The sequence below is a fragment of the Mustela putorius genome, unplaced genomic scaffold, assembly GCF_011764305.1.
Source record: "Mustela putorius furo isolate JIRA1106 unplaced genomic scaffold, ASM1176430v1.1 tig00001149_pilon_pilon_pilon, whole genome shotgun sequence".
Classification (NCBI taxonomy): domain Eukaryota; kingdom Metazoa; phylum Chordata; class Mammalia; order Carnivora; family Mustelidae; genus Mustela; species Mustela putorius.
The window spans coordinates 356053-368453 of record NW_025421595.1 but is presented as its reverse complement, the minus strand read 5'-3'; the positions used below and the strand labels follow the sequence as shown (position 1 = coordinate 368453).

The 12401-nt window shown below is 39.3% G+C and overlaps 1 protein-coding gene across 2 annotated transcripts in view; it reads left to right on the top strand.

Annotated features, from left to right (window-relative positions):
• Window positions 1–8634: 8634 nt before the first annotated feature.
• Window positions 8635–12401, top strand: part of LOC123394022 (eukaryotic translation initiation factor 2 subunit 3, X-linked-like) — a 42859-nt gene continuing 39092 nt past the window's right edge. The window contains exons 1-5 of one of the 2 annotated variants that reach the window (XM_045087459.1): window positions 8728–8783; window positions 9392–9455; window positions 9672–9794; window positions 11390–11517; window positions 11603–11724. In XM_045087459.1, coding sequence (XP_044943394.1) covers window positions 9782–9794; window positions 11390–11517; window positions 11603–11724 — 263 coding nt within the window. In that variant the 5' untranslated portion in view covers window positions 8728–8783; window positions 9392–9455; window positions 9672–9781. Of the gene's footprint in view, window positions 8784–9391; window positions 9456–9671; window positions 9795–11389; window positions 11518–11602; window positions 11725–12401 lie in introns of both variants that reach the window. The other variant, XM_045087458.1, reaches the window with a different exon arrangement.

Sequence of the window (12401 nt, the reverse complement as noted above, 5' to 3'; positions counted from 1 at the left end):
AGGAATAACATGGAGGACACCAAGAAAAGGGAAGAAAAAGTGAATTGGGGGAAATCGGGAATAAGAGATGAACCACCAGAGACTGTGGACTCCAAGAAACAAACTGAGAGTTTCAGAGGGGAGGGGTTGGGGGACGGGTGAACCTACTGATGGGTACTAAGGAGGGCACAGATTGCATGCAGCACTAGGTGTTATACACAAACAGTGAATCTTGGAACACTACAACAAAAATTAATGATGTGGGGAACCTGGGTGACTCAGTGGGTTAAGCCTCTGCCTTAGGCTCAGGTCATAATCTCAGGGTCCTGGGATCGAGTCCCATATCGGGCTCTCTGCTTGGCAGTGAGCCTGCTTCCTCCTCTCTCTGCCTGCCTCTCTGCCTACTTGTGATCTCGCTCCATCAAATAAATAAATAAAATCTAAAAAAAAAAATTAATGATGTATTGCATGGTGACTACATAACCATAAAAATTTTTTTAAAAAAGCATTCTACCAAGGTTTAGCACAGGTCAAATAAGTTCTATCTCTGTTGCAATGTGTGAAAATAGATCACTTTAAAATAGTGATTGGGGTGCCTGGGTGGCTCAGTGAGTTAAGCCTCTGCCTTTGGCTCAAGTCATGGTCTCAGGGCCCTGGGATGGAGCCCCATATGGGTTCTCTGCTCAGCAGGAAGCCTGCTTCCCCACTTGCCTCCCCCAGCAGGAAGCCTGCTTCCCCACTTGCCTCCCCCACCTCCCCCTTCCTGCCTCTCTGCTTACTTGTGATTTCTCTCTCTGTCAAATAAAATCGTTAAAAAAAATAGTGATTGATTTTGTCTGTGTCATTTCATGAGTAATTGTTAAGCGCAAAGAGAAATTAAAAGTTACTTTTATTTATTTATTTTTTAAGATTTTATTTATTTATTTGACAGAGATCACAAGCAGGCAGAGAGGCAGGCAGAGAGAGAGAGGGAAGCAGGCTCCCTGCTGAGCAGAGAGCCCGATGCGGGACTCGATCCCAGGACCCTGAGATCATGACCTGAGCCAAAGGCAGTGGCTTAACCCACTGAGCCACCCAGGTGCCCCTAAAAGTTACTTTTAAATAGCTTCCAAAATATTTGGTAACCTAAAACTCTGAAGTATTATTAAGTGAAGATCTCCATTGGGTTAAGTTCATTGGACATCTAAATATTTTCCAAGATAAAATAGTGATAAAATAGTAGTTAAATATTTTTTATTTAAAAATAAAACATATTTTTATTATGTAAACATAGATTTGTCTATCTCATTACAGAGAAACTAAAGATAAATTTGAGTGTGCTAGCAAATGTGTCTTATGCCTTACTGAAATTTGTACTACGAAAAGACATTTTTCTAAAAATTATTAAATATAGTCATATATTTGACAATCCTAAGAATTCTGATATAACAGACAGCTCACAATAGGTTACTCCTCATGGGGGAAAACAAAAAAACAAAAATACCTCTCTATAGTTCTGATAAATAAGGGGAGACATTTTAAATTTCTTTCTAAGTTAACATGACTATACATAAACTTTATTCAAACCAAGAGCCTGATTTATGACTCTCGTCATATGCATTTGTACACCTGTTTTGTGAATGAGTAGCTTAAAGAAAAAACATCTTTTCTTTGTATCTGTTAATACTCCTACTGCCTGTGTTCCTTTATAACAAAACTGATGATCTCTGCCTATATCCTAATGTATATTTTTTTGAGCATTTACAAAATGTAAAAGTATATAACCCTCTAAAACCGTTTCACTCTCTGGAGCTTTGTTCCCTCTGAAGTGCATCATTTCCTAGGCAGCTTACCTAACTGGGGATTGAATAAAATTCTCATTCTTACCTTTAGAGATTTTAAAAGATTTGTTCATTTTGTATACACAACAGATTTTCAATTATCTTTAAGGTGTTAAAGATAATTAAAAGATAATAAAACTAAATTTGGTAAGAATTTCTTGAACTACTGGAAAAACTGTACTCAAACGGAGCAAGAATTAATTACATGGGACTAAACAATGATTATACCTTTTATGACTCTTGTTTGGAACATGGGTGATTCTGTTTGCTCTTTCAGATTTTTTTTTTTTTTTTTTTAAGATTTGTTCATTTATTGGGCTGCCTGGGTGGCTCAGTGGGTTGAGTCTGCTTTCAATTCAGGTCACATCAGGATCCTGGGATCAAGTCCTGTGTCAGGCTACCAGGTTCAGTAGGGACTCTACCTCTCCCCATAAAGTATTCTTTAAAATGCTTATTTATTTATTTAGAGAGACAGAGACGGGGAATGAAATGAGGAACAGATAGAGAGAAAGAAAAGGGAAAGAAACAGAATCTCTGCTGAATTCAGGTCCAGAACTTAAGATCCTGGGATCATGACTTCAGCAGAAATCAAGAGTAGGCCAACTGAACAACCCAGGTGGCCCAGCTCTTCGGATTAAAGAAATCTTTTCTCTTAAGATGTTAACACTTGCAGAAATTTGATAAAATATTCCTCTGTAAATAATTGGAAATATTTGTTTTCTCCTTATTTCAATTCTCAGAATTCAGAAACTCTCAATGAGTACTCTTTCAAGGCAATCACAATCATTTGCATGAGTTCAATAAGAGTCTGTTCTCCTGGGGCACCTGGGTGGCTCAATGGGTTAAAGCGTCTGCCTTCAGCTCGGGTCATGGTCTCAGGGTCCTGGGATCGAGCCCCACATCAGGCTCTCTGCTCAGCAGGGAGCCTGCTTCCTCCTCACTCTCTCTCTCTGCCTGCCTCTCTGGCTCCTTGTGATCTCTCTGTCAAATAAATAAATAAAATATTAAAAAAAATAATAATAATCTGTTTCCTGGGGCACCTGGGTGGCTCAGTGGGTTAAGCCTCTGCCTTCGGCTCAAGTCATGATCTCAAGGTCCTGGGATCGAGCCCCGCATGGGGCTCTCTGGGAGCCTGCTTCCTCCTCTCTCTCTGCCTGCCTCTCTGCCTACTTGTGATCGGTCTGTCAAATAAATAAATAAATAAATAAATAATCTTAAAAAAAAAAAAAAAGAATCTGTTCTCCTTGTAACAGGACACCAATGGAAACACTGGTTATTTTAAATAAGACTTTGCCTGGATGCCGTCTTTGAGAAAGACATGCATAGACTCAAATATGAACAGCTTCGAGGGACTACAATTGACTTTATAAAACCTGGAGCCATAAAGCCCTTTGGAACTGTTGGTCTAATACCTTCCTTAGAAAGTTCCCAGCAGCCTTACCAGTAAAGAGTAAAGAATGTTACTTCCTGGCAGATGCAGGACCTTGCAAAGAAAGGAATTCACCCAAATTTACAGGTATTGCTGGCAACTCTTATAACAAGTATGTAGTTTGGCTTCTGGCCTTCTAAAAGTCTATTAAAAATGCAATCAAAGGGATGCCTGGGTGGCTCAGTTGGTTAGGCCGCTGCCTTCATCTCAGGCCATGATCCCAGGATCCTGAGATCCAGTCCCACATCCTGCTCTCTCTGCCTCTGCCTGCCACTCTGCCTGCTTGTGCACATTCTCTCTCTGACAAACAAATAAATAAAATCTAAAAATGCAATCTAAGATTACTTGTTAAAAGTTCCAGCAAAGCATATTTTAGAAAGTTTGTATGATAAATCACTATTCTTATTGCATGTATATAAATAATCAGACCAAGTTTGTTAAAACTTGGGTTGTTTTACAAATTAGTGTTAATTTGGGTGTCTTTGACAGAAATGAAGATGATTTTATTTTTAAAAGATTTATTCATTCATTCATTCATTCATTCGAGGGAGAGCACTTACCAGGGGAGGGCCAGAAGCAGAGGGAGAAGGCGTAAACATACTCTCCACTGAGCACAGAGCCTGAAACAGGTGCTGAAACTCACACCATGCAATTACAACCTGAGTCCAAAATCAAAAGTCAGATGCTCAGTCTAATGAACTAACCACATATACCAGAAATGAGATAATTTCAGAAAGAAATCCATCTTCACTCTCCCTAATACACACAGAGCATGGGGGTACCCACAAACCAGTTTTGTATACTATGCACCAAATATGGCATATACACCAAATATGGCACTGCCAAATATGGCATATACACCAAATATGGCACTGCCATATTTGGTGCAGTTGGATTCCAGGACTGCTGGAACAGCCTGTTGCACAAGGGACTTCTCTCACTTGCTGTCCTCCCACTGCTGTGAGGATTACAGCCAGGTATGCCTAATTCTGTATCTCTAGAAGTGGGCACACACCCAGCCACACTTGTCACCAGCATCTCAAACTTGCTACATGACACCTATATGGACAATGATACCATCATTCACAGCACTGTGACCTCCTATAGTTCCATGCAGTACCTACTGGACATGCGCTGCCACTATCCATTAGGTATTTGGACCATAATTCCATCGCCTCTCCTGCCTACAGTCTGTATATCCCAAAGTGCTACCCCCCAATCAAGATGACCAAACTCAAAGAAAACAGGCACCCTAACTACAATTATCCAGCCCTCTCCCTGGGGTCTGAGGCCTAGAGACCCCAACCGGGCTCAGGAGCCAGGTTCCAAAGCTTAACATGCCTGGCTATAGCCCTGGTGCTCTTCAAAGGAGAAGAAAGCTCTCTTGAAACTCCCAATGCCAGCAATTTCATGCTCAATGGGAACCAGTGCAAGGGCACTTGCATTGGAGACCATATAACATATTCTCACCATCCTTCCCCAGGAAAAGTTCAGCTATCAGGTACATTGCTGGAACCATGGCCACATTGCTATGATAAGACCAGGCACTTAAGATCATTGGCTCTGTGTTGGTCACACACATATATCCACAAACACAAGGGCATGAACACACAAGCTGCTGCATTCAGCCCTAGCCCCAAAGGCCTAAATCTTATGGGTAAGGACTGCCTGGGACACCCCCAGATTTCCGAAGAGAGAATAAAGTTAACATCTTTAAAAGTTTCAATAACACACCTTTGTGGATGTTAGAGTCTAATCCTGATGAATTAACTTTGCTTCTTGTTTGCCTGTAAAATTGGTCTGGATCCTGAATTATCCTGGTTTCCTCAAGTATATTACTGACACTCTCCAAAATAAGGCTTCAATCTGGCTCCCATTTTCTTGACATGGAATCATCAAGAACTAAAAGTGCCCTTTTTCCAGAAACCCTATAGAATGAAGCCGGACAACAGGAGGTAAATTTCAGAGAAACAGGTCATACATAAAGAACCTTCATGCCTCTAGCTCTATGGGCCTTTAAATTACCAAAGAAATCTTAACTAAAACCAGAAAAACCCATCAGATTGCTGCTGCCTTCTCCCACTCCATCTGAGGATGCTTGGAGCCTGACATCTAGAAATCTCACTGCCAGCACTCGGAATTCAGACAATGGGTTTATAACTTGCTCCAACTGTTAACTTATGCTTTTTCTTTTGTTTCTGCTGTGTCCATCCATATTAATTACTTGATTGCTTACACAACATAGGCCTAGCTTTGAAAGGCTGCCTGCAGGGCCACCTCCTAAAATGAGAATACTGTTTAAATTACACTAAGCCTGGTTCACAAGATATGGAACAACTTCCTACATGAGGTCAAGAGAGAATAGTCAAACTCCAAAACTTTACCCCATTTCAACAGGAAGGACCCAAAGTAGTAATCATCCCAGTTCAAGATTAAGAGATGATCATAACTCAGGGGAGAACCAGAACTGTGTCCATAGGGTTAATGAGGTTGGAACTGATGAGAACAAAGGCAAAAGAAATGTAGATAAAATTGTATTTCCAGGGTGCCTGGGTGGCTCAGTGGGTTAAGCCTCTGCCTTTGGCTCAGGTTATGATCTCAGGGTCCTGGGATTGAAGCCTGCCGCTCTCTGCTCAGCGGGGAGCCTGCTTACCTCTCTCTGCCTAATTGTGATATGTTTCTCTCTCTCTCTCAAAAAAAAAAAAAAAAAAAGATTTTTTTAAATCTTTAAAAAAAAATTTTTTTTAATTAAATTTCCATACAATCTGTAGCCTATTGGCAAATACTTGATACAGAGAAAGTAAAATCCTCCTCAAGGAGCTCACAAGACTTTAAAGTTAATGCTTTGCTAGAGGTAAAGTCTTGATAATAGCCACATCTGCTGGATTCTGTAAGTCTTCCTCAATATATCAACAAAAGACAACCCTTTTAGAAACTTCCTTTATCTCTGCAAACCCTACCCACAATACACATTAAGAATCTTCCTTCAGTCGTACAAGCCACTGATCTACATCTGAAGATCTTATGACAATGTTTTACTATTTTACCAAACAATAGTGTATATCTTTATCTTAACAGCAGCTAGCCCCTCAAGGTCTTAGAAACTTTGCTTCCAAATTCCTCGGGGACTTACACTATCATTATTAACTCTCCACTAATTAATATCACTCCTCATAATCTCAGTGCAGTTCTTTCTGCCCATGGGTCCTATTCCTGTGCTTTAATAAAAACACCTTTTTGCTCCAAAAACATCTCAAGAATTTTTTAACTGTTTGCTCCATTTGCTTCACATCCCATCAGAAACTAGCAGAAGTTAAGCTTGTTTTTCTAAGAACCATTTTCCCCTATCAGCTACTAGTCTTTTCAGACCCCACTAACAAACCCACTAGCTCTCTCTACAGAATCCTGGACTCAAGATCAACGTGCAAAATCAATGGATGCAGTTTTAGGCTATGAATTAGCAAAGACCTATTATATACAACAGATAAGAAGTCCAAGACTTCAGCCAACTTAATAGCATATCCATGGCCTTCTCCTTATCATAAGATAACTTCCTGATGACAGGGGCTTAATTTAGACTCATTTTTTAAAAGATTTTTATGTATTTATTTGACAGACAGAGATCACAAGTAGGCAGAGAAGCAGGCAGAGAGAGAGGAGGGAGCAGGCTCCCTGCTGAGCAGAGAACCCGATGCAGGGCTTGATCCCAGGACCCTGGGATCATGACCTGAGCCAAAGGCGGAGGCTTTAACCCACTGAGCCACCCAGGTGCCCCTAAATTTAGACTCATTTTGATATTAAGTCTCCACCCAAAGGTAAATATAAAATATATGTTCTAAATATGTTTACTCAATATTCATGCTTCGTTTTTCCTCATGAATAATCACGAATGTTCCTACCCTTTTAAAGATGAATATGAAAGATTTTTTTAAGTCTATTCCAACATTACATTGGTTCCTTCCAATTGTAGTTACTGTAATTGTACACTCCATGTATCTTTGTTATAAATGTTATATCAAATATAAGATGGAGTTTTATGGGCAGCTATCCTAAGTAGGGCTCAAATAAAACTTTCTTTCAGAAATTCTAGTAGTATTTTTCAATTTTCAAGAACAATCATATTAATCCATTCTGAAGATTTCTCTAAAGGTCTAATAAAAGGCATCTCCTTATCCTTTTTTTTTTTTAAGATTTTATTTATTTATTTGACAGAGAGAGAGATCACAAGTAGGCAGAGAGGCAGGCAGAAAGAGAGAGAGGGAAGCAGGCTCCCTGCTGAGCAGAGAGCTCAATGTGCGACTCATCCCACAACCCCGAGATCATGACCCAAGTGGAAGGCAGCGGCCCAACCCACTGAGCCACCCAGGCGCCCCACCTTATTCTTATTTAGGGAGGCAAAGGTGACTCTTAACAAGTTCACTTGATGTAGTCTATCTATAAGTCAACAAGAACCAGGATCATGTGACTTTGGTTTTGTCACAGTTTTACAATTAAATTCTTAAAAAAGAGTGACCATCTAATCATCTTGGGAACTCTTGTGAAAGGAGCATATGAAGAGGCTTAGGTAACTCAATTTTGGCCTCCTCCCTGTATTTTTGTCAGAAGGGCGCAAAAATGCTGTAATACAAACAATCACAATTTGGCCACCCGGGGAAAGCTACTTTTCAAATATTTTCACGTTTTATAAATTTGATAAATGATGTAGCGCTAAATTTTAAAAAACTAAATATAGAGTTATTAGTATTTTAAAATATCATTTAAAAAGTGACTTTCTTGAATCTGCTTTTTACAAACATTCGGGTTCTCTGATACTTAAAATAAATACATTAAATGGAGTGATAGGAGGTGATAAAAATTTATCTAGAAATCTGAAAACAAACTAAGGACTTGGGTTTTGCCATCCCTGGGTCGCTAAGGACTTAACCGAAACCTCCTTAGACATCGCCCTCCGCCATACGCCAAACTATGAATAGTGTTTTGGGCGTTAATAAGTTTGCACGGCACTCTCCCAGCCAACCACCCAGATGCAGGGAGGCAGGTCTGGAACCCATGTTATAAAATTATGGATTTAGGAAAGAAAGTTCACTGTTCACAATCATACCCCAAAGAAGAATACTACTTTCAGAACTCCGCCATAGGAAATGGAAATGGCCAGCGGCAGCGTCAATTGCGTCACTCACCTCGCTGGACTGACGAGAAACTCTCGACTTTGTAGGGTTGCCTTCAAAATTGCCTGAACAAATATCCTTCATCTCTGCGACGGACAGATTCCCAAAGTTTGCTCTTATTTTTTAGTAAGTATGCCAGCAACTACTATGTAAATGTAGGCGAAAAGAAGTCCAAACAGAGAGGCCCGTCCTTCACCCGCCATCCTTTTATGTCAGGCGTGGGCCCTGGTCGGTCTTCCGGTCTCCGCTTCTACGACAGAAGGGGACCTGCGTTCGGCCCAACAAAGGTCGGGATGATTTCCTTTCCCTTGGAGCGCGATGGCGGCTGGTGAGGCTGGAGTAACTCTGGGGCAGCCGCATCTTTCTCGCCAGGATCTCTCAACATTGGTAAGGTTTCGTTCTGTGACATTCGGAAACAGCTCAGGAGTCGGGATAACCGGCCTTCCTAGCAGTCATTCAGACGTGACAGTGTTGAACTGTCTGGACAATGGGTTAGGAGGAAAACGCTACAGCCGGACGCAGTAAGGCACGCTTGCTCTTCGGTCTGCACTTCCCCTTGTCTTCTAGACCAGCGAGCTGTTGTGAGATCGTTGGGAATTCAACACCCGTAAGGATTATGCTCAAAAGTATGCTGTTCAGATGTCTCTAAGATTTTTATCTCTGAAGGTCTGAGAAAAGCATATATTAAACAGATTAAGTTTGCACCTTTAAAGGGCTGGATAGGGACAGTTTCTGAGGAATGCTAAAATTGGGGGCCTTTGCTTTTCATATCTAAAGTGAAGGTTGCAGTTTTTCTTTTAAGTACAAACGCTTTCAGCATTTATTAGCCTGGGCATTCTGTTTCCGGAATAAAGACACATTTTATAATAAAGCTATTTGTTTTGTTTTGTTTTGTTATCAGTAGGGAGTTGAATTGATGGTGGCGACCTGTACAAATAAAAACCAGACTCCTGGTTTGTTACACAGAGTAGATTTAATAAAATGTTTCATTGCAGGATGTTACCAAATTGACCCCACTTTCGCAGGAAGTTATCAGCAGACAAGCCACAATTAACATAGGTAAGCAAACTGATTGCATACAATATTAAACTTTTAAGTCCTGACTTGGCTATTATCCAATAATGCTTTTTAATCTCTTGTACAAATAACTGAGTTACAGAAGGATTCATATACCTATATAAATATTCATATATGTAAACTACATACTGTATATAACTTTATATATATGTTCATATATACACACACATGGAATGATATATTCCCGTATATATACAGATTGACATTCAGCCACAAAAAGACCTGCTAGAGTTCCTCCAGAACACAGTGACTTCAGCTCACCTTGATGGCTCAATCCTTAAATCTCTCCCTTCCGCTCAGGTCCTGGGATGGAGCCCCAAGGTAGGGCTCCCTGCTCGGCAGGGACCAGGATCCTCCTCTCCCACTCCCCTTGCTTGTGTTCCCTCTCTCACTGTCTGTTTCTGTCAAATAAATAAAATCTTTTAAAAAAACAAAAACCCGGGACGCCTGGGTGGCTCAGTTGGTTGGACGACTGCCTTCGGCTCGGGTCATGATCCCGGAGTCCTGGGATCGAGTCCCACATCGGACTCTCAGCTCCATGGGGAGTCTGCTTCTCCCTCTGACCTTCTCCTCGCTCATGCTCTCTCTCACTGTCTCTCTCTCAAATAAATAAATAAAATCTTTAAAAAAAAAAAAAAACCCACAATGAAATCTCTTCATGTCTTGCTTAAGAAGCAAGTGTTACAAAAAGACATAGATGGGGATGCTTAAGTGGTCCAGTGGGTTAAACCTCTGCCTTCAGCTCAGGTCATGATCTCAAAGCCCTGGGACCCAGTACCATGGAGCTCCCTGCTCAGGGGAGTCTGCTTCTCCCTCCCCCTCTGTGGTCTCACCTCTCTTTCTCTCAGATAAATAAAACAAAATCTTCATTTAAAAAGTACTGGAAGTATATTTTTTAAAAAGACATAGATTTGTGAAAAAACAGTATGTTCTACGGATAAGGTTGTGCATAAACCAGAGGTTAAGGAAGCCCTAAAATGCTAATGAACACAGGATTATTGTTAAAACAGGTCTTCAAAAGTCTTTATATGTTATGATTAAGTAAAAATTTTTCTTAATTGGCAGCTTCCTAATTTACAACACAAGTTACTTGGTTGACTCTAAAATTTGGATATTTTAGGGTTTCTACAAATAGTAAAACCTTTTAAAACTCATAGTTATGAAGAACTTGGAAAACATACCACTTCTAAAGTATAAACAAACACTTTTCTGATTTTTATGGGTTCTCTTTTTTGTATCTCATTTTTATGCATAATTACCTCACTCAAAATACTGATAAGTTTTTAAGTACACAAAACTTTGTGTATTTTTCAATAATTTTTATTTCAAGGAGCATTTTTTTTTTCCAGATCAACAATACACTTAGCAGCTTATGTTAACACACCAAGAGTGTTCGTATACAAGCTGGGTATTTAGAAACTTATCTTTGGTCGAGCCCCACAATGGGCTCTCTGCTCATTGGGGAGCCTGCTTCCTTCTCTCTCTCTGCCTACTTGTGGTCTTTGTCTGTCAAATAAATAAATAAAACTCTTTTGGGGCACCTGTGTGGCTCAGTGGGTTAAGCCGCTGCCTTCGGCTCAGGTCATGATCCCAGGGACCTGGGATGGAGTCCCGCATAGGGCTCTCTGCTGAGCAGAGAGCTTGCTTTCCTCTTTCTCTCTCTCTCTCTGCCTGCCTCTCTGCCTACTTGTGATCTTTCTCTGTCAAATAAATTAATAAAATATAAAAAAAAAGAAAGAAACTTATCTTTGGTCTTGTTTCAGGAAAGTTTTGTATAGAAAGTGTATGTGGAAGGAGAAATTCATTATTGGTTATAGATTGGCATATTTATAATGAGTTATGCATTTGGTTTCTCTACACTAAAATATTTGGTGTAATTGGATGCACATAGATTAATTTTTTTTGTTTTTTTGTAGGTACAATTGGTCATGTTGCTCACGGAAAATCTACAGTTGTAAAAGCTATTTCCGGAGTTCACACTGTCAGGTTCAAAAATGAATTGGAGAGAAATATTACAATTAAGCTTGGATATGCTAATGCCAAGGTACATAAGATGTTCAAGTAGAAACTATGTTTATGTTACTTGTCAAATATGCAGATGGCAATTTCAACCTTTTCACTGATTACAGATTTATAAACTCGATGATACAAGTTGTCCTCGGCCAGAATGTTACAGATCCTGTGGCAGTAGTACACCTGATGAGTTTCCTACAGATATTCCAGGGACCAAAGGGAACTTCAAACTAGTCAGGTGATTGTTTTTGTAGTAAACATGCTTGTTTGTCTTGTGCTTATTTAAATATTTAAATATGTGCTAGAGATATTAAAAAATGATTAAAACCAAAGCTTTTTTTTTTTTTTACAAATTCATATGTAAAGCTTGATAATATGAATTTGTTTTGATATGTAAGATATTTTGAAGAATGTTTTCTAGGTAAGAGTTTATAATACATAATTTTTTATAACAGTTTTAAAAATAATAAATATATAAATATATAATAAGAGATTGCAAGGCTGATAATTAAAATGTATTATGTATGTGCAGATTCTCTAAAGAATTACATGTAAACATGAAACCATTACATTTGGTAGTTTCTTTGGACTTTTGTTTTCAACATTGTTTCTGTTTCCTATCAGAAGAACAAAGACATTCTTAATTATTTTTTTGTGATTCCTTTGATAGTCTGCTATTTTAGGAATGTTACATTCCTTGATTCCTCAAAAGACAATATTTACATACACCAATTGATATATATGGGTACCCAGTGAAAGTTTAGATCATGAGGATATAAATATGTAATTTTTGAAAATGATAAGTTTTGTTTACATGGCATATTTTTTGTTTTTAAGGTAAGCCCTCACCTTTTTGCATTAGACTGGCAATCCCAAATGGTTTTTCAAAATGCTGGAGATTTTTCAACAAATTCC